The 27,932-nt window shown below is 42.4% G+C and overlaps 1 protein-coding gene across 8 annotated transcripts in view; it reads left to right on the top strand.

Moving 5' to 3' along the window:
• RASA3 (RAS p21 protein activator 3) overlaps nt 1–27,932 on the top strand; it is a 164,581-nt gene that overhangs the window by 92,823 nt on the left and 43,826 nt on the right. For all 8 annotated transcript variants that reach the window (XM_040554578.1, XM_040554438.1, XM_040554820.1 and 5 more), the window contains 2 exons: nt 7,530–7,624; nt 19,086–19,162. In XM_040554578.1, coding sequence (XP_040410512.1) covers nt 7,530–7,624; nt 19,086–19,162 — 172 coding nt within the window. The remainder of the gene's footprint in view (nt 1–7,529; nt 7,625–19,085; nt 19,163–27,932) is intronic.

The raw sequence follows: 27,932 nt of genomic DNA on the forward strand, positions 1-27,932 counted from the left end.
TGTAATGAACACTTCAGAGGCGCGAGACTGTGACCTTGAGTATGTAGATCAGTTAAAAACAGGAAATGTGCCACACCAAGTTGTTTAACACTGCATTGAAAACATAGTTAATATCATCTGACCTTCAGGTGATAAGTATACAATTATTTATCCTCAACTTAAATCCCAAATCACGTGCCCATCACACTTCGTAAGTGTGGGTTACTCCTGACAGAGGGGTTTGCAGTCCTGGTGGGGGGGGGAATGGCACTGAAAAAGACACGGGTGCCACATGCCCGAGCTCTTCAGTGAAGGGGCAGACGGCCAGTGAGGGGCAAACTAATAAGTCATTTTGTTAATTACATTTCCTATAACTCACTGCTCTAAGTCATCTTTATAGGGGTTATTAGGTGTGCTGTACAACAAATTGAAACTCTTGAGGCCACTGTGTCCTGTCAGGTTATAACTGTTTTCCTGCTTAATGCTAGATGAGCCGAAGCAAATAAGGCAATAGAACAAATTTGCCTGCAGAGGTAATTAAACTTAGCTGCTCTGGACTAAATTAGATGAAACCAAATCGTAGCTCACAGACATTCTTACAGAATGAAAACAGCCTGGAATTGAAAATTGTTTGAGGTGACTGTACCTTTGTTAATGAGTGCTACCAAAGCTGAGGAAGTGTATTCGTGGAGTTGCCATCGTTTATTACCCAAGGCCCAAACAAAGCATCTATTGTTATTAGGTAATTGTTGCCAAATATAGATGAAACATCACCATTTGATTATTTTATTGGATTTAAAGGAAAAGTGAAAAAGGTTTCTCTGCTAAACTATGCTTCTTGCTAGGTAAGTAGAGGAAAGATCTTCAAATACAACACAAAACAGAGATCAATACTGTAATAAAAAACTGTGTTCCTCTAATTCTTTCACCCCTAACTATGGCTTAGGCAGAAGTCAAAACTTGGTTTACTGTTTCCATGCCATACTGTTGGATGACATGGAAAAGATATCTACTCAGTATGGTATAAATATAGCTACTAATGAAATAAAGGAAACAGATGACCGTGTCCCACAATGACAAGTCTCGAGAAGCTATAAACTAGAATTATACAGAGAAGATTCTCTACGGTTGCATAGAGAGCCTAAAATAAATACTTTCTGCACAGAATAATTTGTTGGGCTGCACTCACAATATGTTTTAACATAATGGATGATGACAAAAGCAGGAAAACAAAGTCGAGCTTTCAAAAAATACATATTTTCCTTTTTCCTGCTACAAGTACTCATATTATAAACAAAATTACTGAGCATAATGTGCTAGAACCTTGACTGTTCTTTTACACAGCCTCCATCCTTATCAAATGACAGTGTTAATAGTGTCTGTATTTGGGATATAATCAGATTTATCCTCCCATCACAAGCTTACTTCTGGCTGCTATAGTTTGAGCTGGGCTTGCTGTGTTTTCTTCAGTACTTGACTCATCTCCAGACCAGAAGCTATTAAACAGTGTCTGTTGGGTTTATGTCTTGCTTGAGCTAAGTACAGACAGGGCCTGTGAAGTTAATGCAATAGCAGTGGCTGCCGGTTGCAGTACCTGGAAGGGTCTGATGATGGAGGAAATGGTTGTCCAGTGCAGGCAGCGTGCTCAGGGGTTTGAGTGCCTGTGCTAAGGCAGACGACAGTGACTGCTGTCCCACTGGGATGAGCCATGGGCTAGCTATACCTCTTTTCTCAAACGTAGGTACATTTAAAGGGCCAGATAGCAGCTGGCAGAGAGCTGATAGCAAAGCTGTGGTTATGTAGGTCTTCGTTTTTAATGGGGAGGGAGAGGAGAAATTGTGATATAAGCCAGGAGAGATCTTTAGGATTGTGGCCAGCAAAACTAATGTTAGAGGGTAGTCATAATCTATGCAATGTATTACCTTGTTGCTTAAGGTTAGAAGCTATGTTTTAATCACAAGCCTACTTTTCTTTGCCTTACTGTTCAAGATAAATCCCAAGGAGGGGAAAATGGGTGGTGGAAGTGATGTATTCTTCCATTTGCACGAGTTATTCAAAAAACAGATGAAACTGGGGTTATGAATATAGTACACCTCAGTCCTGTGTGTAGGATGCACCGCTGCTGTGTTGGAAGTGTTCTGCCATTGTCACCACTAATTCTTACAATGGCAGCAGGTGGTCTGGTAGTGCTTGTGCTTCATGGGGCACTGCACCCAAGCTAGGAAGGAGCCATTTTGGTGCTTTTGAGCCTCTGAGACCTTCTCATGCCCCTAAGTCCCATCGTTACCTTTCTGATCCTCAACTAGGCAGTTTTTTTTTTTTCAGTCTTTTTCCATGTTGTGGGAGGGCTAAGCAGATTTGTGTTGTTCTTGAACAAGGCAGGCATGTGCCCCTTTTTGTCTTAGAAAGTTTCTGTTGTTTTATTTGGTGACAAATAATATTTCACATGCACAGTGACAAAATTCCGCAGTCCGTAGTGGAATAGTAGTACTTGGTTGGAGATTTCAAGGTGATGGAAGTCTTGTAAGCCTTTCACAGGCTAAAATGTTGATTGAAATCAATTCTTATTTGTCCTTAGTCTTCCCAGCTACTGAAAGTGATTCTCCTTGTGCACCTTCATACCAGTTATTTTAAATGAATTCAGTGATATGCTGGGTCTGTGCACTTACTATGCTAGCACAATGCAACTTCTGATCTGGCTTCCATGACCTCTTACTGCCTGATATTGCAGCACATAGGAGGCAAAGTAATCTCTGCTTGGACCTGAGAGATGACTGAATTAATTAGGCATTTGGGACCTTGTAACATGTGACTCGGACCTAACCCTTTGCTAGAGATCGTATATGTGATAACAATACTGCAGCTAGTGTTAATGGAGGATGGTGTATTAAAAACTATTGCATTTTATTGCTTCAGCTCACTTGGCAGTTGTATCCAAAGTTTCATGGTTTTCAATGTTTAAGTGTCCCAAGATAAATTAAAGATAAGATTCTGGAGCTCCTGAAATGCTATCTTTACAGGGTTCTGTGAAATAAATGTCAGGTGGTTTTTCAAGTAGAGCCTTGTGCCCTTTTAAAATGACAAACTCCAGTCTTAGTGCTGTCTGACTTCTTTTTCTGCAAAGGAATGTATCTTTTATTAGTCTAGGAGCTGACATAAATTTTCAGATCCCTCAGCTGTGAAGCAAACACTCTACAAACCAGGAAACAAGTATTAAAAGGTGAGGTATAATCCTCAAGTTGGTGCCTAGTCCTTTCATTGCCAGCAGGTAGCCCAGAAAGGAGGTAGCTGTGACTGGATGGAGAGTGCCAGAGGCAAGTTATAACTCCGTGCTAGTCTTTGTATGGAAATGTTAAGCCCTGAATTAAGCTAATGTGTCCCAGGGCAAGCTACTGGCCTGCATTGGTTCACCTGGGAGGAGCATTTGAAAGTCCATCGAGGGAAGGGACAGGCATAAAGCATGCAGCATTCTCACGACACCTTCTCAAGTGGTGAGGCCAGAAATCGGCACCTGTCTCTGCTGCATATTTCTGCCTGCGTGCCCAAATTACTGACCTCCTGCCATCCCCTGCCTTCCCGCTGTGTCAACGTGACTGAGCGGGGAAGCTGTCAGACAGGTCAGTTGAAATGATCTGTGTGTTAAAAATGAAAACAACACCCACGCATGACCCCAGAAACTTACTTGCTCCTGCCTTCTCCTCCTCCAGAATGTTTATTTACATTTTTTGGTGTTCTTAAACTTGACTCCATTTCCTCAACGGTTTCGGGGCACAGGGACAGAGGTGTACAGGTGGGGAAAGCAGGAGGCTTTGCACCCTTGGGACCATAAAGGGCCCTTTTGTAGTAACTTCATTCACCCGTGCCCTGGCCCTGTGTTTGGCAGAACAGCTTGCTGGTGGTTTGGTTTCTTCTGAAGGAGAGAGGGGGGTTGGGTTTGGCATTCACATATTTGCTTTGAACACAGGGTTTAGGATTTAAATATGCCACTGCAGGTCTGTTCAGTGTGAATTTGGGGGATATAGGGAAAACACTGCCAAGTGGGTGACAGAAGTGTGGAAGTGTGTGTGTGGATTGCCTCACATTGCCCCAGCCTGAGGACTCGATGAGTGTCAGACCTGGAAAATGGATTAGTTCAGATGAGAAGAATGCTTTTACCTAATCTTTGCTGGTATTATTGCTGAGCAGATTACTTGCTTTAAAAATCACGCAACTTAACTACGTTTTGAAGTAACACCGTATATCACTCAGCATGCTCTTCTGTTTCCTGCCTGCTCCCAGACGCTGTCTAAAAGCTTTAAGGAACAGAGCCGGGCTTTCCGCAGCCCTGGGTGGCTCTGAGGAAACCGGCATTAGTGGCTGCTTGCCTCAGAGATGAGCTCTGGAGTCTAGCACTGCCGCGTGGCAGCAGCCCAAGTTTTGCGAAGGAGCACTGTGCTATGGGGTTGAGCTGGGGAGCGAGCCGAAGAGCCTCTGAGAGGAAAAGTCCTCTAGATGAGAGGCGGTAAACCTTGCCGACCTCTGGCGTCAGGTTTATCTTCAAGGAGAGCTGTGGGCCTTTACCGGGCGGTGTCGGTTCAAATGACAGGTGCCAACAGCTTGTGCTTTTTGGCCTAGAGTTAACCTAATTCTTCCAAGTCTTGAAGTTGTCTGAGGCTGAGTGGCTGTGGTGAAGAGGGCAGGGCCCGGTGGCACTCAGTGATGCCAGAGCCTGGTGTGGCTGAGCGTATGGACGTGGCCTCTGCAGGCCAAGAGTTACAAATCCTGCAGGCCACTACCTTATGTAGACAATCATTTAACAGGACAGATAAAACAGTTTGCCCTATCAGTAATATGCTCTTACACGTGTTTAGACTAGCCAAAGTGTTGGCCATTTCTTTACCCCCGCCAACACACACACGCGCACTTTATCCCACTGGATTTTTCTTCTCTGCGGATCGCTTGGTCTACAGCGAAAAACCCTGGATCCCAGCCAGCCCGGTCAATAAGTTTCACTCATTAGTAAGAATTGCTTGTGTGCAGAGCAAACAGTGCTGTTCAAACAGTTTCCTAATCAAAACAGTTGTGCCACCAGGTTAACCCTCTTGGAGCTAGAGGCGTGCGTTGCTGTCTCCAAAGCTGCGGTTACCTCCTGATCATACAGTCATACCCGGCTGGGTTGGTTTTGCAGTCCTGGGTTTAGAGAGCAGTGGGACCTCCTGCTGAAAGAGGGGTCACTGGTAACACCTTTTCTGCTGTGTAAAGGTGCTGATGTCACTGAAATTGTCCTTTGGCTTTCCACAAGGAATGTGCCTGCAAGAGAGGTGACTGAATAAAAGTGATGGAAAGATGCAGGTGGCACAGTCTGTGGTGTGCGTTACCTTGCGGTCGGGTGGAGGATTTCTGCGAGAGACTGAAGGGTACAGCAAGCAGTGAAAGTAAACAATTTCAGATAAGGTCCACAGCAATTATTGGAAGGTCATGGATTTAAGCATAGCCCTCTGAAAAATGTTTTAGAGAACCTACAGCAGGAAAACAACAACAACAACAAAAAACAACAGAGAAACTGCCCACATACTGCTGTGGTTGGAGAATAAAAGCAAAGCTGTGAAAATACCCAGCCATCAGTACGGAGGTTCTTAGCAGAGTAACTTCACATCTTCTGTTCAGCACAGTTAAAATGTCTTATGGTTTATTTACCCTTTCTGCCATATTACATTGTAGGTTTGTGTAATTTAGTTACTCTTTTTCTAAGAAGTTTCAATCACTAGCTCTGCACATCCAGTGAAGAGCCTGGCAATGAATCTGCTCTGTGTTAATCTCTAGTTTAATGCTTGCAAGGAGATGGATCTGGTAATCTCCAAAGGACAAGAAGGGGGAGGAGAGCGCCGAGGGCAGAGGGAGCAAGACTTGGCAGCGGTGGCTCAGAAGCTCTGCAGAAGCCAGAGCAGAAACCCTGGCAGATGCTGCAGAGGGCAGCTATGGAAGGATGGCAGAGCTGTTCAGAAACCGGGCCTGCAAGTCTGGAAAGTGTCACTAGAAGCAGCCTGAGGGTGAGAGGAGAACGCAATGCAGCAGCAGCTACCACAGAGAGCATGGGAGCAGCCCAGCAGGCAGGAGGGCTGGGGGAGCCCTCCAAGCACAGCTAAAGGCAAAGGCCAAAATTTCAGGGGACAGAGTTGTGTAATGCTAAACTTACAGTTGGGACTCCAAGAAGGTCTCGATTTCAGAAGGGAGAATGCTTTGTGTTTGTGATTTTCGTAGTTCATCATGTGGATGATGTAAACGTGTTCTAGTAACATTTGCTGAGGTGATGTGTTATGATCCCTGGCCAAACTGCATGGATTTGGGGAGCCTTCAAAACCCATGTTCTACTAAGACTGTGTCAGTCATATTTTGTCCAGCAGGATTTGGTTAAAGAAAGTCCGTGTTTCTGTAGCAATGCAGTGGTTGTGAACTGTATGTGAGCAACTCTCTTAAGCAGAGAGGTCTGCTACCAAACCACGTTGCTGAAAAGTGGCTTTCTCGAGCCTCACAAACATCTCTGGCTGTCCTGGATTCTTTCATTTTGAACATGCTGCTTTCCTCGGTGCCTGGGGAACCACCCAGCCCAAAGCTGCTTTCGGAGGAGCACGTGATCCTCAGGCATGCCATGCTCTGCTTTGTATATACAAAGAAAGAAGCTTGGAAAAAGTTTCGTTACCTCTCAGAGAGTGCTTTACATAATGCCCGAGAGGCTGGCAAGATGAAAGTTTTAGCTTTATGTACAAGTTAGCCCGTAGCATGCATATACATTAGTTCATGGCATGAAACTGGCTGCTGTTGCTATAACTACCAAAAAAGCTAATTGGGTAGAGGTAAGGGGGTTTGAAAAAGGTCAGGGGAAAAGCTCTGCTGTGTTTTCTGTCTGAACAGAGGTGGTACGTGAATGGTATCACTCGGATGGTTCTGGGCTGTGGGATACGAGCTCTGCGAGGCTTTGAGTGAGCACAGTCAGTAGATCTCCTACCACTTAGAGTGGCGAAGTGACCGGACCTCAAAATGCAGGTCTGGGAATCAGCTGTGTCTTGATCTCTAGTTGCTGCACTTCTACAAAAATATAATAAAGAGCCTCATCCTGAAATGTTGTTTACAATAACCCCATGCTCGGAAGTTTCTTCTGGGATTGTTACAGGCATCTACCTCAAACATCTGAAACAAACAGTTTTCAAACTTTTCCCACCACAAGTTTAACTGTAATGTTATATCAAAAAAAGTAATAGTGGTATTTTTACTATAAGCATACTTGCAAACTCATCCACACAGTGCTCAGTGCTTCAGTCTGTTAAGTGAGTATGATGTTAGGAATTTCAGTCTTTCACAATATGAAGTGGAAAAAACTGTTCATCTGAAAGAATTATGTATTGTGTTTAAAAAAAAAAAGTATGCCCTGAAGAAATCTTTCCTTTATCTGAAGCCTTTCTTGAATAGGATAGTCCTTTAATCATTGTTTTAAAACCTGTTTTTGATTGAAATGTATTTTTGGGGAGCTATAGCATGTCTTAAACTGTGCTTCTGATTTGTTTTATTTCCAGGAAAGGTAGCTATACAGAAGGAAGATCTGCAGAAGTATCATAACAGAGACACCTGGTTTCAACTCCAGCACGTTGATGCTGATTCAGAAGTACAGGTGAGATTACCTTGGCAAAGGAGCATTTGTAACAGTGCCATGGTAGCTTCGTGGGTTCCATGGCTCGAGGTGTGTTGTGTCCCTGCCGAAGGGAAGTATTGCTCATTAGTGTGGTTTAGGTTTCATTGGTATTTGCAATTTCTGAGGGTATTTGTGTGTAGGGTGAATTACGAGTGTGCTTAAGTCAACAAGGGCTGGGATTCTGCCTGCAGAAATAATTAAAACTATGTGAACTACCAGAGCCACTGATACAAAGAGGGGTGTGGTTGTCTGCTAGGTATCAAATAACTTCAAAACTATAAATAACTGTTGATTCCACATGGAGCTGAACCACCTTGAAAATAGTATCTGTGCAGTACTGTCTTTAATTATGTAGGCAGGTTGTCACAGGAATGGCAACAAGTACATCTCAGACAAAAAAACCGCAACAGAACAACAAAAAACTTGCCAGATTTCTAGGCCCTGCTCCAAACCATGGGAATGCTAATGATAGTATCACTTTAGCTCAATGTAGGGTTTGGTACTTTGCAGATTTTGGTACACAGTGTGACTCCTTTTTTTTTCTACTTAGCCTCTTTTGAAGCAGGCTCTAATTTCTATTACAGTGTCAGGTCTTGTGAAAACAGTCATTATAACAAAACAAGAAATTAAAATGACGTAGCTGGATATCAAGTGAATACAAATCAGATACTTAACTGTTTTATTTTCTATTAAAAAAAAAACCAACAAAACACACACACAAAAACCCACAACACTTTTGAAACACAGTATTTGCTTAGGAGCTTGGATACTGTCTGACCTGTTCAACAATCTCCAATAAATGCAGGGGGAAATGCTGCTTAGGTAACTGAGGTAGGGTTAGAAATAATGTGCTGGCTTTTCAGTCTGCAAGCAAGTTTGTCCGTACTAGGTCAGAAAATGACACATGCATTGCACATCCATTCCAATATGTAGTGCGGTTACGTATAGTGAAGCATTTGTGAAAATATATTCAGGACTAGTTTTTTCATTTATTTGGAGTGAGAAATAACATACTGTTGTGCATGTGATCCAAAGAAGGCTTCCTGACAGCCTGTTCAGTCTGTAACATTCTCTTGTAAAACATTGATCCTCTTTAATGCCACATTTTGATGCCAGTGGTGATGGAAAGGCTTTTAATAGCCTTTTAACATTGAAGTCTGTTCTGTTTACCCTTGTCTCCCTTTCTTCTTATCCCAAAGCCTCTTATGACAGTGACTTTAAAACAGTAGATGTAGTGTTTATTTCCTGCAGGATATGAAAACTTTCCCTTTATAATTTATCAGTTGAAGAAGGTCAATATTTGGATAAGCTTCTGCATAGTTTATTTTGGTATAATATTTACACAGAGTGAGCTTGTGGAAGCTTTTTAGACCCAGGGTACTTTCTAGGACAGCATTGGTAATTTAGGCTGTGAACTGAAAGGTTTGCAAACAGTTCTACCTTTTTGGAGAGATGACGAGCACGATGTTTGCTCGAAAAGCATGTTCTCTGTTTGTAATTGCACAGTTCATCACTTCCACAGTTCATCACTTCCACTGTTTGTATCTTTACAAGAGCACAACGTTAAAAGCTCCTTCTGGGCTACATGATAAACATTTATTACAACTAGTATAAATACGAATAGCCCTCTGATTTTATCCATTTACTTAAATGTTCCACAGTCTTTATGTTAAGTAGTCTGTACAAGGGCTTTATGTTTTCCATAATAGTGCGAGCAGATTGGTAAATATTTTGTGGGAATTCTTATACATGGGAAGATAGACGAATGAAAGTGTATTTTTGTTTGTCTTTTATACTTGTGGTATCTCAGTTGTATCTTGTTTTTCTAAACATTTACTTTTTCATTCGTAAGAGCAAAAAGAATATTTGTAGTAAGTATGGATTGTTACTCAGTTTTTCTCCAAATTTAAGGAAATCATTTGAGACATTTTAAGAGTTTAACATTTGCAATGAATCGTGCAAAGACTAATAACCAAAAAACAAATTTCTTGTGCCAACTATCCGTCTATCATTCTAGCAATTATCCTAATTGGCCACATATCTAGTGGATTAAGCACTGAGCCATGTGCCAGGGAATGCCTGCATCTTACTTCTGTTTTTGCTAGTCAGTGGCCTTAATGCTATTTTCCATGTCATAAATACAGTTTTCCATGTCATAGAGCACTTTGTGGCTATTCAGTTATGCATCACAGCACTGCATTGAGGCAAGTGACTGTCCCTACTGTCAATTCAATACTTTGAACAGAATGAGAAATAAGTATCAAAAAGAACGTGACTTGCTTGAGGTCAGAGTGGGTAATTAATAAATAAACGGACAAACAAAAACAAGCAAACAAAGAACAGACAAACCAGATTGGCTTCTGATTCTTTCTAATCATTAGGCCGTGATATGAAAGAAACTGAGCGACAGTGTTAAGCCCATAGAGAACTGTTCTTTACCATATGCAAAGCCTGAAAATGTCCAGGTTTTAAGCAAGACCAACCAGCCCAGTCGGAAATTGCGAATCAGCTTACAATCAGTGGATTATGGAAATATTAATGAAACATTAATGATCTTGGGTGCCTTGGTTCCCAGATGCCCAGTTCTGGGATACATTTGGCCGTATTTTTGAGAACAGAAGGACTGACTTGAAATTATGGAAAATAGCATTTCTGATGTAAGAACTGGTATTTTTAGCTGGCTGTCTGCAGTTTAATGTGTGTAATTAAAATTTCGGTACTGACATGGTTTGGACCTCACTTAGGAGGTTCAGAAATGGTACAAATTTTTCAGATGGAAATACTGTTTTCATATATATAGAGGGGCTAGTATGTGAAGATTACTCTCTTTTTTTTGCAAATGCAGAACAGTAAAAATTAGTGTTAATAGAAGTTGAGTGCATTTATTTATATTTTTGTGCTATTTTCTCAAATTTTATTCAGAAGCTACAACTAAGTATTCTGATGCTGTAATCAAAATTATGTGGTAATGTGAAACACCATTGGACATAGTTACTGAGATGCTTAGCTTGAGGCTTTGCATTCAGTCTTATGGCTTTCCAACACTGCTAATTCTTACTGACTTGTAAAGATGTTTTGTATTGTCAGGAGTGCGAGCTGAGACTGTGACTTGATAAACCTTATTGTAGATGAAAATATTACTGACAGCAGGACTACGTGAATCAACAACTTGCACAGTTTTGTTGTTGGATGCCTTAATGCCACATCCATTTATTGCTTGACAGCAAGACATAACCAAGTCCTGCATGACTTCTTATCTTGAAGGAAAAAGAGGGCATTGTCCTTCTAGGCAAAGAGTGGCCAAGAAGCCTGGCATCTCACCCCTGCCCCTGTTCAACGTGGTGCACAGTCCCGCACCGAGTGGTAGAGATGTTGTCCAGCTCCCCAGTCCACAGGTGCAGATTGAGCATTACCTACTCACACGTCCTTTGTGGCTTTGGTTCAGCCTCTGGTTCAACGTTCACCATCTGTTCTAGCAAACTAGCTCGTTGAGATCAGCGTGATCGGAGGCACCTGAATTTCCCTTCATTTGGGTAGGTGTGTAACAACAGCCACCAGAACACAGCGGTGTGTAGTTCAGCAGTGGACAGTAGTCACCCCTTGGGGTCACGAGGATTTTATTCTCTTAGTAAATCAGTGCCCCTGCAGCTCACTGGCTGTTTTTGCTCTGGATAGTTTTATAAACCTGTATTGCATCTTCTGCTACGGTCCTGTCAGTGCATGTTCCACATGCAATTTAGGTATAACCTGGGTGATCAGACTGTTTTACTCCAAGTGGTTTACGTTCAAGCTGCTCTGTGGAGCATGAACTATTAAAGTTCAGCAAAATGACATTTGTTTGGCATATGAATGTGAAATTATATGATTTCTGAACATTCATTTTTTTAAATATACTAAAACATATTAAATGCTGTCTGGAAGATTTATTATACAGAGTGTGGAATGAAACTCGACAGGAGCTGTTAAATGCATAATTCATGGCTTACTTTTCCACACTGGAAAACTTGTTCTGAAAGAATGAAGCTGTAACCAGGTGGGTTTGTGTGCATTTAGTTACAGGAGTTTTAAGTTCCCATCTTGTGCTGGAGCCTGCCGGCTCCTCAATGGGATGCTGCCATGCCCAGGACTAAATACGCAGTCTCTGACAGCACAAATGCTCAAGCGTTTCTGTGGAAAGTAAAGCCATTGAACCATTACTGAAAATGTTCATAATCTATCTCAATGCAAAAATTAAGGGCAGAGGGATTTGCAACAGAAGACAGAACTTGCTCAGCTGTTTAAGCTCAGTAAGAGCGTGATCTTGCATGCTTTCCATGGGATGTGTCTCTTTTCCACTAGTCATGTGTCTTTCAGGATTTGCTGTTTCCTCATTCTCCTGCTTTTTGAGAACTGGAAGCAAAACTTGCCATGCTGCCGTGTGTACATCTCTCTCGAATGACTGCCTTTCCTTCACATGCAGGGCTTTATTTGACAATAACTGATTCAGGTGTTTGCCTGGGGCAGTAGATGACAGGTGCTCCCTATGTCCGTATGTTCTCAGTGGAGCCTAAGCCCCAGTGCACATCCAGCCTTCAAAAGGCCTTTTCTGCTTTTGAGCAGGTTTGTTTGTTTATTTTTTTTCCACAGCAACTTCAGCCCTCCACAGTTAACTTTGTTTGGTGGAATTCGAGCTTTGCAACCCAAATACCTTTTGTGTACATGTAATCAGCGAGTGGTTAAAGATCCAGAAACATTCTGATTAATATCAAAACGCACGAGCATATTCCAAACCATGTAGTCTGTGTATGCCAAACAGGGGGAGAAATAAAAGGAGAGTCAGTTATATTCTGACGTGTTTTCCTGTGCAGGCTCTTGCTTTCAAATGTTCCTGTTTTCAAGTGTCCTTTGAGTTGCTTCCTCCACAGCAATGACAAATGTAAAATGGTCACATTCGCTCGCAACTGAGTTCTCAGTATTAACTTTGAGAGTATTTAACCTGAGTTCTCAGTATGAACCATGAGAGCTTTTCCAAAGCTAGTCTTAGGTAAAATACGTTGTTGGGGGAGTGGAGCAAAAAAAAACCTGACATAAAAGCTTGAAAATTGCTCATTTCCCCTTCTTCCTCGTAAGAGCTTTGATATGTCTGAAACATACCTATTTAGCTATCAACTTAAACAAAAAATACAAACTTGCATGTAAAGGGCAGATAACCAGCACCGAGGAAGCAGATTGTCTCAATTTTAACCTTCTGTACTCAAAGTTCTTTGTGAAAAAATTACCAATGTTAAGAAATGCTTTCTTCAGACACCAGAATCCCTTCCTTCTTCTTCTGCTCCGCTGGCATTTTGCTTACACAGGCCTTTGATTATTGTTGAAGTGTGCCTGTTCTTGGGTGTGAAGCCATACATCCGTTGGTGGACCTTACAGCGTTAGTGGAAAACATTGCTTGCAGGTATGTTTAGAGAGTGCCCCTACAATCAATCCTTTTGTCTTGCTGGAAGTCACTGCTGGCTCTGAAATGCTTTCTGTATTTTAGCTAGAAGGATATATTCGAGGCGTTCTGTGCTGCTCAGAAAAACTCTACTCCTTTGTCAGCACCTTCCCACTGAATGCAGGATCTGTATTCCCCGTGTCAGGCTTCGTGAATGAAACCCTGCCCTTGCCAGGGTGGGAGGTTTGCCACGACTTCAGCAGAGCCAGGATTTCACCACAAGCTTTTGAATTAGCTCTCCTAAATTCAGTCCTGTTTGACGGTTAGAGAAGTTTATCCCAGATCTCCAGAGGAAGCTAGAAATTGGTTGCTCTGTTATTTTCTTTTGCCCTCCCTTCATAATATTGTGGAAGTTGCCATGGTCTTTCCCATATCTGTCTGCTTCCCGTTCTATAAAAAGCATTGATTTGTATATGTGTAGAGCAAACTGTACTGAACTTGAACGGCTCTGATGTTCATTGTTATTTTCTGAAATACACGGGTTCGAAAATAAACTAGGTTGAACAAATTGTCTTCAGGAGCAACTGTACAGGGTGATACCCCTCCGGTGACTGACAGAAATATCTGCTCTGTTAAACAGTTAAGAGCACTGCATGCCCACTGTCCAACACTGCATTAGCTGTGTTCCTGTAGGTATTTAAATGCTTCTAGCATGAAGATGAGTCACTGACACATTTTGTGTAACCCACTGTAAGCACAGCTATATGCAAATTTGAAAAAGAAGAAGCTGCTTCCAGGTTTGGTATCAGCTTTCTACCACATACAGGAAATAAATGGGTGTTACCCTCTTTTTTTTTTGTGAACAGTGGCTTTTAGGTTTCCCTCTTTCAGTTGTTTTGAAATGATATGAAATCTCTGTTTTGATAGAGTGAGAAGATTCTCAAGGCTACGTGCCTACTGATAAAATTATTTCGGAGAACTGACGCGTGTGTCAACACTGGCGAATGTTTCATAATGTTTGTGATAATCAAAAAGACTGCTTATTGACCAGATCCTGCTTTGTGGCAAGGCTTCCTCCTCCCCACACGAATGTAAGGGTGTTCAGTGCTCAGAGGGGTAAGACAGTCTATCCCAGTTTGGTTTGTTGCTTCTAAAAAGCTAGCCTGAAATAATAGAGTGAAATAAAGAGCACCTACTGCTGAATACTAAATTCACGTTGTTTCAGAGTTCTTTGTGCATTTACTAGAGCTTGGGATACAGCCCAGGGGTTCCTAGTGTTTGTTAGTGTTTTTTTTTTTTTAACTTTTTCCCTGAAAAATCGGATCACATCTGCCTTGAGTTAGATCAGATGTCGCATCCGAAGTGGCATTCAGTCGCTGGGCCACGTGATGTGTGTTAGGTTCCAGCCCAAAACGTGTGCATGTAACCGCACCAAGAAATGTCTCCTAGGGGTGTCCTGGTGACTTGAGGAACGCTGCCTGTAAGGCCCACCACTTGTTAAAAATGCTCAAAGTGGCTCATGCCAGCACGGCAGAACTCTGTCAAAGCAATAACCTCAGGATAATCTGCTATCGTGTGTTTTCTTTCCTACTTCCACATGCTGTGTTTAAATGAAACCACAAATTTGCAACTGCTGGAAACGTGAGACAAGTAAGTAGTGTGTGTATGCTTGCTGTACAACTGCCTTCTGGTGTTTCAGTCTGCAGTAGCTTATAGTTTCCAAGGAAAATGAAATTGTGTAGACAAACTTTTCCTGTACCTATCAAAACAGAACTTTGATTGTGATTTTTTTTCTTTTTTCCTTTGCACGCTTACAATTAGCCTCCCTTTTATTTTTGAGACAGCGGTGTGGAGTAGTTCTTCCTGATACCTGTTAGTATTACGAGTATCTTAACAAGACTGGAACATGATTCTATTATTTTTTTTTTTAGTAAAGGCAATATTTAACAAGCAGTTATTTTTTTTTCTTAATAAGGCCTTTTAAAAGTTTTGTTTGTTACTGACTTCCTTTGGAGTACTTGCTCCTTGCCTACATGAAATTGAATCTGCTGATGACTTCTTTGATCAAGAATGGAAAAGTAGAACCTGTCTGTTCCCATGATGGTGTTTTGGATGTAATTAGGAAGGACATCTGACCTATGAACCCACCCATACATATTGCTCCGTGTGTATGAAAAAGGAAGTGTTATTCAGCAATTGGGTTGGCACTCCTTCAGCAGCTTGTTCCTTGAAAAAATCCTACTCTTCCAAATGTGAAGGGTACGCTAATGAACATCTCTGCTTCTAGGAATATTCTGATTTATTTTTATGTAAATGCTTTAGTCATTAATGCATTCTGCTTCAAAACTGTCAAACATCCAGCTGCTTCTCTGAGTTTGCTTGCTGTGCTAAAGGGGAAAGTAAAACTTTGTGGTTAGGACACAGGCCTGCGACTCATCCCAGATTCAGTCCCTGGCTCCACAACAGGGATTCTCTCTGAACAGAACCAAGCCACAGTGTTTCAGCTGAAAATGGAGGCACCGTGCTTTTTATCCTGCCCCGTTATCTGATATTTCCTGCTTGTAAATGCTGTCATCAAATGTGGGTGCCTAATACAATTGGAGGCTCTAGGTAATATCACACTAGTTCTTTTAATAATTAAAATATTGTTGTTGTTTAGTTGTGTAGTCTGGGGAAGAGGAGGCTCAGGGGAGACCTCATTGCTCTCTACAGCTACCTGAAAGGAAGGTGTGGGGAGCTGGGGGTCCGCCTCTTCTCACAGGTAACCAGTGATAGGACAAGAGGGAATGGCCTCAAGCTGCGCCTGGGGAGGTTCAGGTTGGAAATGAGGAGCCATTTCTTCTCAGAAAGAGCAGTCAGGCACTGGGACGGGTTGCCCAGGGAGGTGGTGGAGTCACCGTCCCTGGGGGTGTTCAAGGAAAGGTTGGGCCTGGTGCTTAGGGACATGGTTCAGTGGGTGACATTGGTGGTAGGGGGGTGGTTGGACCAGGTGATCTTGGAGGGCTCTTCCAACCCTAATGATTCTATATGAATGTCTTTGGTGTTGTAAGCAAATTGTTAAATTGTTAAATTTTGTTAAATTGTAAGTAAATATTTTAGCAGCTTCTTGCTTCTTTGGTGCATTTAGTCTAGTATAGATGATCAGTTGACCTTCCGTTGGTTAGATGAGGTCTTGATTTTATAATCCTGATTTATTGCACAGTTTTCTGTCTTCTCTTTGAGAAGTGCATTACCCAGTATATCATAAACCAGTGAATGACACTGTGAAGGAATGCTCTCAGACACAGGGTTTGATTTTTGGGTGGTCCTGTGTGGAGCCAGGAGCTGGACTCGATGATCTGTGTGGGTCCCTTCCAACTCTTCCATGATTCCAAGGAGAAAATTTGTTCAGATGAATCCATATGTACTGCCTAATGGTATAGTTGACTTGGGAAAAAGCGTTCAGTTTACGTAAGAGTTACATTTTCTGTGAATTAAACCTGCGAGTATGCTGCTGTAGCCTTATTTTAATGTATTTGTGTAACTGAGCTTTTAACTGGAAGTGATGAGGTATTCTGGGAATAGTCAGCGGGGCTGCCAGTCCAAGTGATCCCGTGACCTTTGTTTTGCTGTCTGAAGCTTTGAGTCACTTTTTGAGCAGCTGGCCGCTCGCTAAGTCTTCAGAAGAGAAAAATGAGAGCTACAAGAAGAATTGGCTTTCAGCCCAAAGGAGGCTGCACTATATTTTGTTCTTAATGTAGCTGGGAAAATGTGCGAGGTACTGCTGACTTGAGAGCATTTTTGGAGCTTAATTTATAAAGTAGGGAGCTTTCATCTTAATTACTCAGTTTGAGTGAGATCTATCAAACTGGCACTGTAAATTAAGTTTACATTCAGGCTCACCTAAGTGTATTGAAGCATTCTTTCTTTCCTGAGAGAGACCAGTCTTGCCTTTGTTTAAGATCAGTGGAAGCATTTCTCTAAAAACATCTTTACCTTCTTGGTGTTTTTCTACAAGGGTATATTTTCTGTAAAGTTCCTAAATCTCATTTCATGTTTCTTAACTCCTTCAAAACTCATACCAGTGTTGATTTCTCTAATAAAGGAAATATGTAGGATATCAACAAGGATGCCAGCAGTGGTTTTACAGGTTGATGATCTAAATTTATTCTCCAGAGGTCCATTGTTTAGCTCCTGCATTAAAATATGTGGAAGAGAGAATATGGAAATTAAAGGGGAACGCCGTAAAATAAAGCCATAAAACTACCCTTTGTAACTTGATTTCTCAGCTGATGGTGTGCTTAGCCTCTCTTACGGCCTGTACAATGGTCACTGGAGCAAGACTGAGTTTGAAAGAGGTGGGTTTAGAAGTGGCTTTATGCATTTGTGCAGGGAAATGCTTCCCTCACCCATAAGGATAGGCTTAGGGTTGGGAGGAAATGACAGATGTTGAGATTTGGGTACACTGATGGGGTAAAGGAGGGGATTCGTTTCTCAGCGAAACAGACATGAAGAGTCAGCAGTCAGAGCCAAATTCAATATGGGATTTCATTTTATATAACTCAGAGGAATCTTTTTTCTTGTTTTCTGGATGAACACCAGTGCCATCTGCCAAGTGGACTGGAAGGGCCCGTGTTCCAGCCCCTGGACGGAAAAAAAAAAGGCTATGGACTCAGTACTGAATGTGCAAGTGGCTGACAGAGGTTTGAAGGATGAAAGTGCAGTCAGAATGGTCCCTAGGAGGGGGTTTGCAAGGAAGGGGAGAGGGAATGGCTGTCGCAGTAAGAAACTTTATCATTCATTGATTTCTTCATGACAAGCATTCCGGCACTGGCTTCAGAGTTTGTTTGTACTGCTAAGTGTAGGAGTGTCGGGGAATGAGCTTGAACCCAACTTCTGAGCATTCATGCTGTTATTGCACTCCCTGCTCTGCTTTGGACTGCTTTCACCAGCTTTTGTCCAGACAAAAGTGTGGAGGAAGTTGAACGTAATGGCATAGAGCAACTTGGTTTGATCTTCACTCCCTTCTGTTAGGCGGGATGGACATCCTTTGGCAAGAGTTCTGGTGATGTGGAGAAAGAGGAAAGGTCAAATCTGGAAGATATTATGAAAGGACTTTTGCATGAGTCGAGACAAACTGAGTCAATAATGACACCCACATTAGAGCTCTGACTAACTAGTGGGGTGGGTTTTAGGGTCCTTTGGTAAAAAAAAAAAAAAAGGTGGAGAGGAGGTAGTTATGAAGGTAAATGACTCAATTTTGGCCAACGTGATTTACAAATTACTGTTCGGCAGCATTGAAATGTTAGAATACATCAATAACAAAATGTATTTTACTACAGATGTTGTAAGAGTTTTTGCCAGTGCTTTTGTTTTGGAACATAATAGAGTTAATGAGAGTAATGCAGTTTGTATTCATGATCACCTTTATTTTCCTGGCATATCTGAGCATAGATTTTTGACCCAAGTCACAATAAAGTCAATGTGATGGTGAGGAGTTGAAGACTGCATAACAGTAGATGCTATGAATGCTGGTGATATGTTGGACATTTATTTTTCTTTAGTTGCCCAGTGTAGTTTTACTGATACTGGTCTCAAAGTTTATCGTCATAACTTTATAGCTATTAGCCCCTTCAGTTTTCCAGACTTCAAAGCATAGAGGTATTTCTTTATAACGCACCGATGTGATACATTTTCAGTGGTTGTGTTGGATATCTTAGCTTGGTGTTTCAAATGCTAAATATAAATAAAGCGACAAGAAAAATATTTTTGTTCCAGACCACAGAAACTCCATATCAGTCAACTAGTAAAACACGCAGAGAGAGATAAGATAATGGGGGAGTAATTATGCACTGCAACTGAGTGAAATGTCTACTTATCTGGATTCTTTAGCAAGTGAAATAGCTCACCTGTACAACTGTTAACTAGTCTTTAAACTCCTCCTGTAATTGCTCGTGTTAACTGACTTGCTTTGTTTTAAGCTGGAATGGGGTGGCTGGCTTTGCATAACACCGATTTTTCATGAGTTTTTTTTTTGTTTGTTTGTTTCAGGGAAAGGTCCACCTTGAGCTGAGACTGAGTGAAGTCATAACAGACACTGGTGTCGTCTGCCATAAACTCGCAACACGGTAGGATTTAAAATGTAACTGCAGAGTGATGAGAAACACAATAGTTAAATATAGTGTGCAGTGCCTCATTTAAAAATAGTTGGAGGGATCAAAACATTGACTGGAAATTAAATGTTCTTATGCTCTGAACTTATTTACTAATTGTCCTTAATCAGTGGTATCCTTAGAAATTTATAGGATGAGATGTTTTTTCATTCTCCTTTTCTCCCTATAATCTACCTAATTTTCTTCCTAATACTTTTAGATGAAACAATTTGGCAATTGTTTCAATAGAAAAATGCTCTCCTAGTGAAGTTCTGACCAGCCCTGTTTTCAGACCAGTACGTGACATTGCTTCGTTATTGCCTTTGCCGAAGCTTTGTCAATAAGCTGTCGTGGTAGTCTTTACAGCTGGGACCTGTTAACAAGTGCACGAGAGCCACGTGGTTGATCTCCATCCTTCTAGGCTCGCTAGAGGCTCACTAGGTTGGTGAGGAGGTGCTGGAGTATGCAATCTTTGCATGCCTGTGCATATATCCTCTAGCCATCCAGTCCCACCAGAGCTCTGTGAGTAGGTGTCTTTGAAATATTTCTCCCGGCAGTCTGATGATTTTAAAAAACTGTGGTGAGGCATAGTGAATGGCAGGCATGGTCTGGTGAAAGTTGCTGTGTAGGCTCTGATCTCCAGTGAATTTATTAACCAGGGCACAGAGCCGCTTGAACAGAGCTGTACCTCCTTCAGGTCAGAAGTTATGTCAGAATGGCTCTGCAGCACTTGAAGGGCCCAGCCTTCATTTAACTGCTACGCAAGGACACTTTTTGTCATTTTTTTGGCAAATTGCCATTGTGCAATTTGCATATGACCAAGTGATGATGATCAAATGCATTCTAAGAAACCAGGTTCAAACCTGCAACTACCAAGTCCTAGGCCGGCATCTTTTGTTGGAGTGTCATTTCTGTAGCCATAGGTCCTCAGGCTTTGCAGAAGAGGGGAAAATACGAAGTGGAAAAAGATGGTTTACTGTCTTTCTACCCTGCTCTGTGTCTGCTGTGTGAGAGAATAGATGTGTATGGGACATACAGGACATTGGGCTTATCATTAGGCTTTAGCCTTTCTGAAGGTGTGCAATGCACTCCTTAGCGATATAATACAGCAGCAAAGGCCTCTGCCTATATCTTCTGAACTCCAACTGTGAGGTAAAAGCCTGTGATGTCTGGTTCTCTGCCAACACTTCAACAGGAACATCCTTCCACTCTCCCCACGGTCTGTTTTGAATAGTTAGGTGATGCACTGAAGGACCTTCAGAAGTGTTTGCCTCGCTTCGTTTTGTTCTGAGGGAGTATGCCATACTACAGCCAGCTTTCTTTTAAAGGTTTTGTCTTCAGTCAAATAAGATCTGGTGGCATTGTAATCCCAGTGCTTTTTTTTTCAGTGAAATTCTTGAAATGCTACAAATAGGTGTCAGAAAAGGTCCTTCTTAACATGTTACACATACAGCTTCTTGCTTCATGAAAAGCAATAAGGTAATGTCGACCTTTACACTATGGCAGTGTGCAGTGTTTTTCTCTATCTTTCTATTCATTTGACCAGACAGGTTTTAAATCTTTATTCATATTCTTGCTGCTGTGGCCTTGATTTGAAGATTATTCCTTTCACTCTGTACAATACAAAGGAAATACCTAGATTGGCTTGTGAAGCATTCTGCAACTTTGATGTGGGAGGTATTGTTCAGTAAATACAATGTGTTAGTTCAAATGTGTAGACAATTTTTGAGGTTTTAAGCACTGAGTTGTAATGCTCAGAGTTTTTCTTGATTTAAAGCTAGCTCTTGGCTCTTAGAAACAACCTGAAAATCAGAGCCCAAGCAATCTTTTGTCTGCTGAAGTCAACTTTTCCGCTGTCTTCTGCTTTCTGCAGCCTACCTGAGCACTGTGTTTGGCTCCGGCCAATTTCCACAGCTATTTGTTGTTTGGGTGATAGATACAGAAGCTGTAGATAAGGGAAATCAGAAGTAGAAATATTTCTAGAATATGTAGTTCCATTGGTGCAGGTTTTTATGGCAATGGGTCTTAGAAGTGAGAAAGCAAAAGGGAAGAAGAAAGAAAAGGAATGGGGAATGATAACAGGAAAAAAACCCGCTACATTTAAATGTAGTCTGGCAATTTCTTCATCCTGCACCTTTTGTTTAGGAAGGTACACAGCAAACTGCATCTCTGTAACATTTTTCTACACTATCTGAAATCTCATTCAGGTTTGTTCATAGGCAGTTTGGCTCTAGTGTGTAGGCATGTAAGAAAAGACAGCAGTAATTAAGCAATGCTTGACTGAATGTCTGTGGAGCCAGAAGTTGCCAGTGAGAAGAATGGCACAGGTGGGTGAGGCAGAACCTTTGTTTCAGGTAGTTCATGAATGAAAAGTAGAGGCTGGGTGAATTAGAGGAGGGCAGCTACCAACTGAACTTTGTGAAAATAACTGATTCTTTTTTTTGTGGACAGCTTCTGAGTTTATTGCAGTGAGCAAGTAAGACAAAACTGTAAAAGCATGAGCAAGAACTTGTGAATTGTCATCCTGTGGACTCCCTTGATTTCCTTTTTTTTTCCCTTAAATTAATTTGGAGACTCTTCGCTGCAGAAAGATGAATGCTATCCTGCAAATTGGCACATAGATATAACCAATTAAACAATTTGGGTCTGCAAGGAGAACAGAAACTACTTCCAGTGGGCAGCTTTCAGTTTAAAAGCACGTATGTGGGCTGAATGGAAACTAGGACTAATTGGAAGCTTTTTTTTTTTTTTTTTTTTTTTTTTTTGCCTATCCAGAAAATAAATAAAGATGGGGTTTCTTACCAGCCAGTGCACAGCTCAGGTCTTCGGTACTGTGCCCTCTGTGCCTGCAGGCATTGCCACCACCTCTGTATTCCAGAAAGGCTCAGCAGCAGCTGAAGCCTTGCTCAGCCAGTCTGCAGCCCTGTGGAGCACTGGGAACAGTCAGCTGGATGGGAAAATTCATCTGAATGGGAAGGCAAATTAAAATTGCAAAGTGCTGAGCTCTTGAACGTTAAGTAGTAGATTATTTAAAATGCTAAAGGTATGTGATCTTCCTTAGCCTCTGCAGAGGAAGCGAAAAAAAAAAAGAGTTTAACAACTGTTACCTAATAGCTTCTCCCTAGGAAGCATTCAGTACTTCCATTTAGCCCTAAACCAGTAAACTGCTGTGCTTCATCAGAGCCCTTCAGAGGCCCTAGATCTCTGCCAGCTGCTACAGCACCATCTCCCAGACTGAATCTCTGCAAAAGAGCTAATGATGAGAAGCATTAGTGAATTTAAAAGTTAGGCTGACAATACAGATGCAGGCACCGCATTCCGACTTGTGTCCCCAGGCGGCTCCTGCTGTCATCCCCTGTAAAAACCAGAACTCTCCCTTTTTGCATCCTTCATCTGGGAGCGCTTTGCTACGTGTGGTTTCCCTCTGTGGAATTGCTGCAAAACCTGGTGGTTCGAGTGAGTGAGCGGGACAGTGTCAGCTGGGTCTCTGGGAGTCTCTCGTGTCCCTGTTACAGGACTTGGGGTGCAGAGTTTTGATAGAATAGTTCTGGAAGGGACCTTCAGGGATCATCTAGTCCAAATGATGTACGTTCGTGTCGTATAGAGAGAGGATGCCTACAGCTTAGCAAGCACAGCCCTTTGCCAAAGTGCTTATCAGATAAAAGAAAACGTGGACTTTGCAGCCTGGTACCTTCATGTAACTATTTACACTACGGCTGTGCCATAAAGTGAGTCATCATGAGTACACAGGGTGCTAGGGAAAAGTCTTACTCCTTAGGGTTTGTTTTCCTCCTCTGTAGGGTCTGGTTCTCCATGCTCTGTCCTTCACTCTCAGAAGATCTCAAGTTGTCTTCCTCCACGCTATTTACAGCTACAGCCTTCCCGGCCCTCTGCACGGTCAGCTGGGATCAGGGAAAGGTGCTCCTTCTGCAGCCATGCCAGGCTGAAGAGTTTGAGCTAAGTCTTGAACAGTGTGTACACAGATAGCCTTCTTGCTTCACAACAGTAAGTGCTCAGAAGGAAGCCCTGGATCTTCTGGAAAGCTTTCCCCACCATCTTCAGAGCAGATTCTGTGCAGCACACTTGGCTTTAACACAGAAGGGTGGTCCCCCAGAGGCTTTAAGAACTCTGAGCTCATTGAGACACGGTTCTGTCACCTCACAGAGCAACAAACGCTAGGATCAGTGGATATGTACACATTTTTATCTAATTAATAAAAAGGAGGGATCCATATATACTGTTTAATATAAAGAGAGGGGCTCCTGCAGATAACTTTGTAGAAATCTGTAGGCTTCACATGGGTTATGCTAGCAGGGGAAACATTTGGAAGCGGCGTTCTGTATTTAGCACGATGACATCTGACTGCCAGAATGCCGAAAGGAGCGGGCCGCTGAGCTGCTGGTGAAAGTCAGCGTGAGCTGGGAGTCTGGCTCCCCGATCTTCCTCTGTGAATTCCAGCATGGGTGTGTAATTAGTCACATTTAAATGTCTGCGTTTATTCAGTGTCCCCAGCTGCTCCTTCAAGTGTTGTCTTATGTCTTGTCTCCGAGGTTTAAAAAAGCTCAGAAACATCTGCTCTGGAGAGCTTTCCCCCCGCTCTGCTCCTCCTTTTGTTCTTTCTCCCCCATGGTAAAACTCTACAGCTGCAGCAGCCACCACTGTCTTTCATATGTAGTTTATGTACAGTTTTCCAGATGCATGAGTCTGCAAACACATTAGCAATGCCAAAGTTTTATTTGATAAATGAAGCATTCGTGGCCCTGGTGCGGAGGCAGGGCTGCTCGGCATTAATTTATGAATTAAATGTAAACGCTGTGCAACTCTCTTGAGAGCTCTGTGAGATGCCTTCTGACCATGCGGAACAGAGTTAAACGGGCTGTTTGCAAGGGCAAGCAGGAAAGGAAACAATAAGCAGATACTACATCTCTAAGATAAACACTTCAAGGGTCATTAAGAGAGCGGCGACTGAGCTGTGGGTATTGAAGAGCTTTGAAAGCCCTTCTGGAGAGGAAGGTAAGGAGGAAGGAGTCATTTGTCAAGCATGGTTAAAGCAGAAGGTCTCTGCTTAGGGTTGGGCGTGCCGGGACGTGGTGGTGGCTCCCCAGCCTTGTCCACCGTGCGAGTAGAGCACACACCATGCGGTGGGCAGCACCTGACTTGGCTTTCTAACTGCTCACGTGAGCGTTGCTGGGAAGTGGTGTGGGCAGCCCATTGCTCACAGGTGGGCAACCAATGCCCTAAAACCAGCCTGACTTGAAACTGTTTAAACTAAACTGCTTAAAATTCTCTTGCACGAAGTGACATTCCTCATGTTAACGTAAATGGTGCTCTGTTCTGAAAATTCGAGTCTCCGTGTTTTGCTAGTCACAGTTCCTGAAGGGCAAAGCCACGTGTGTCGTGTCTAGTTGGAGGCGCTGAGATAAAGGCTATTCCTGTTTGTGGATTAGCAGTCTGAATCCTAATTTAAGAGTTAGAGGAAAACATGATCCCATCTTGACCAGCGAAGGTTTGCTGTTGTCACCAGTGATTGCATTTGCAGACACCTTGAAAAACTACAGGAGTACAGCTAGTCCTTCAGACCTTTGTATAAAATTAAAACAGACAGGCATCATCTTTGAGTCATCCGAGAATTTTTCTTTACTAATTAGGTTGCTTCCTGCTTTTCTTGTTTATGTTGGAGCTGGTTTACTTTCCTTCAGATAACTATCTTCATCAGTTCCCGGGAAGAAGTAAAGAAAGTATCAAAAGGCTTGGATCCCTGAGGGACTCTGAAATGCACAGCTATAATGTATCTATGACACGGAAGACGGGTGCTGCGCCGTCCAGTATTTTTCTTTTCCAAATTAGAAGAATTCATTAGAATTCTGTTCAAAGTCAGTCCGTGAGCCACCTTGCCACATGGGTTTGATGATTCTGGGTTTAGAGAACATATGCTTGTGTGCTGCTTTAGATGCATTTCTACTCCTTTGCAGAGAAATACAGCCTGCAGCCAGCTTTGAACTCGCTTCAGGGTCAAATGAAGCTTATTTTCCTGCTTGAATTATGAGCTGAATCAGCTAGGAGAAAATGGTATTGCTGACTACAAGCAAGATAGTTTAATGTATGTGTTGATCAGTGCACCCCACAGGATTTTGAAGAAAATCAACTTTTGTTTGCTGCTGGTAAGGAATACTAATGAGGGTGTAAAGTAGTTTCAAGGCTTAATTTTCAATAAATGCATGCATCCATTAAAATGCATCACCGTCTCCTTTCTCTAGAGAGCATACCCTGCATCAAGCTATGCCTTTTCCTGCAGGATGGCATCTTGGTCGTGCTTTTAATCCTGTATGCGTTTCATAACAAACTCATGGGGGAAAATTGCTCACAGATGAAACCGTATCGTTTCTGGTATTTTATCACGTAGTGCTGCAATGCTGTGGGTTTGGGGGAGTAGGGAGGGAAGAGAGAAGGAATTCATATGTATCGTTAGCACAATACATGGATTTTCCTTTCTCCCAGCTCTTGTGGTGTTGAGGTTAAACTGCCTGCCATCCAAGTAGTTCTCTCCCCTTTGCTCCTCTATCCCCACCAGAACTTGTCTCGACTGTTTTGTAGCCTAAACCATATTAAAATTGTTCACTCTCCATCAAACCACCCCACATCTATAAATATCACCTCTTACTGCTGCCGAATTTCCCACTAAATGAAATTTCTGCTTCACCCTTCTTTCTTTTTTTTTTCTTTATTGAGTACTTCTTCGGTGCTTCTCCTCTGTTGCTGAAATTCTTTCAGTTTACTCAAGAGCAGGTATCTTCATCTGCAACCCTAATTAAGAGCAACATCTTTGATTAAGGCTCTTGGCAGTAGTCCACCTCAGGCAGAGCATGTTTTAAGACGCTCCCCATTTTGAGATCGAATTGTCGCGTGACTCCGCGGGATACGTCTAGGACCGATTTTGTAATGCAAGACTGGAATGTGACTATTCCAAGTCAGTCTATTTCAGCAGTAAGTGCCACTTTTTAAATAACACGAGGGGACTTCCCGTTTTAGCTAGAGTAAACATAGCCAGGGATTATACATTGAGGCAGATTGTTCAAGCATAAATCCTGCTAATAAGTGATTTTTAACTTTGAACTGAACTCGAGATCACAGTGTTAGGGTGGACTGGGGGTGATGTTCTAGGGTAAAATAGTGAGCTGTCTTGCAACATGACCTATATCAAAAGTTTCTTTGACGTACACAGTATTTAGCGTAATACGAAGGTAAATTTATGTGCTGCTTCATTCCGAATGATTGTTGGAATTCTGTGGCAGGTACCATCCAAAACCAATGCTAGCAAAGCTTCTAGAGGAGTCACAGAATGGCCGAGGTTGGAAGGACCTCTGAAAATCACCCAGCCCAACCCCTCTGCTGAGCAGGATCACCTAGAGCACGTTGCGCAGGATGGCATCCAGGCAGGGTTTGAATATCTCCAGAGAAGGAGACCCCACAGCCTCTCTGGGCAACCTGTCCCAGTGCTCTGTCACCCTCACAGTAAAGAAGTGCCCCTTCATATTGAGCAGGAACCTCCTGCGCTTCAGTTTGTGCCCGTTGCCTCTCGTCCTTTCATTGGACACAACTAGAAAGAGCCTGGAAGGAGCAATGTGGCAGGATATGATGAAACGTAGAAATCACACTTTTCTCTGAAAGTGTTTTGTCTGTTGCTGCAAGAGCAGCACTTGCAAGGTAGCAGCACAGGGAGCTGAGGGCATCAAAGTAAGATCAATAATAGGGGAAGCTGCAGGGTGAAGGGGAAGTCACAGGTGTTGAAGTTGTTTTTTTTGTTTTGTTTTGTTTTTTAGTAAGTATAAAGAGAGTTAAGACAGTACACAATACATAGGAAACACCCTTCATTAGCTCTATTCTTCACGGAACTATTTGTTGAGAGGAAACCATTGCAAGAAATCTGCCTGTGTATGTGACAATAATGAGAAAATACCTCCATCGCCGTGAGCTAGAAATGGTGTTCATGTTGCTGGGTACACTGTTGCACTGGGAGCTTAGCTGGTTATGTACTGTGACCCAGAGCTGGTATCACCAGCTGTCTCCTGCATTGTTTTGTTGGTTTTGGTCTTCTTGGTGTAGACCTTTGTCATGGATGCCATTTTCTGGCATTGTCAGAGTTTGATTATGAAATACTTTAGCTATGTTGATAATTACATATTTGTAATGTGCCAAGCACTTGTAAGCTGGAGAGATTGTCTTTTAGTGTGTTTTTTTTTTAATATAATAACACTTTTAGATCAGTTGCTTTTGCTGTCCCACTCTTCTCACTGTGCGCGGTAGTTTGCTGGTTCCTCCTCGTTTTGCTCCCTGAAATAAAACGAGAAAAGGGAAATGCTTTGAAAGAAAATGCAAGGCACCCTTTGAAGAAGAACAGAAATTGGCAAGGGGGCTGTGCTCTTGGAGGCGGCAGCGCCTGCAATTAATTTTAACTCATTCTGCGGTTGACTCGCTTCCAAGCTGATGGTTTTGTAGTAATTTTGAATGAGCTTCAAACAGAAGCAATAAATCGGTTTAGGCTCTGCACAACTGCAGATGTCCCAGCTGCGCTTGGCGTTGCCCTTGTCGTTTGACAGTCTCTGCTGGATGGCCCAGTTTCCTGCCCTGCTAGCCTAACCACACTGGTGAGAGGCGTGATGGCAGGATCTCGCCGTGTGGGCACCGGTGGGTGAGCCAAAGGCTCCAGAGATTCACTGAACCTCTGTCATCTGCAGCCCTTTCCTCC

The sequence above is a fragment of the Cygnus olor genome, chromosome 1 (assembly GCF_009769625.2).
Source record: "Cygnus olor isolate bCygOlo1 chromosome 1, bCygOlo1.pri.v2, whole genome shotgun sequence".
Lineage (NCBI taxonomy): Eukaryota > Metazoa > Chordata > Aves > Anseriformes > Anatidae > Cygnus > Cygnus olor.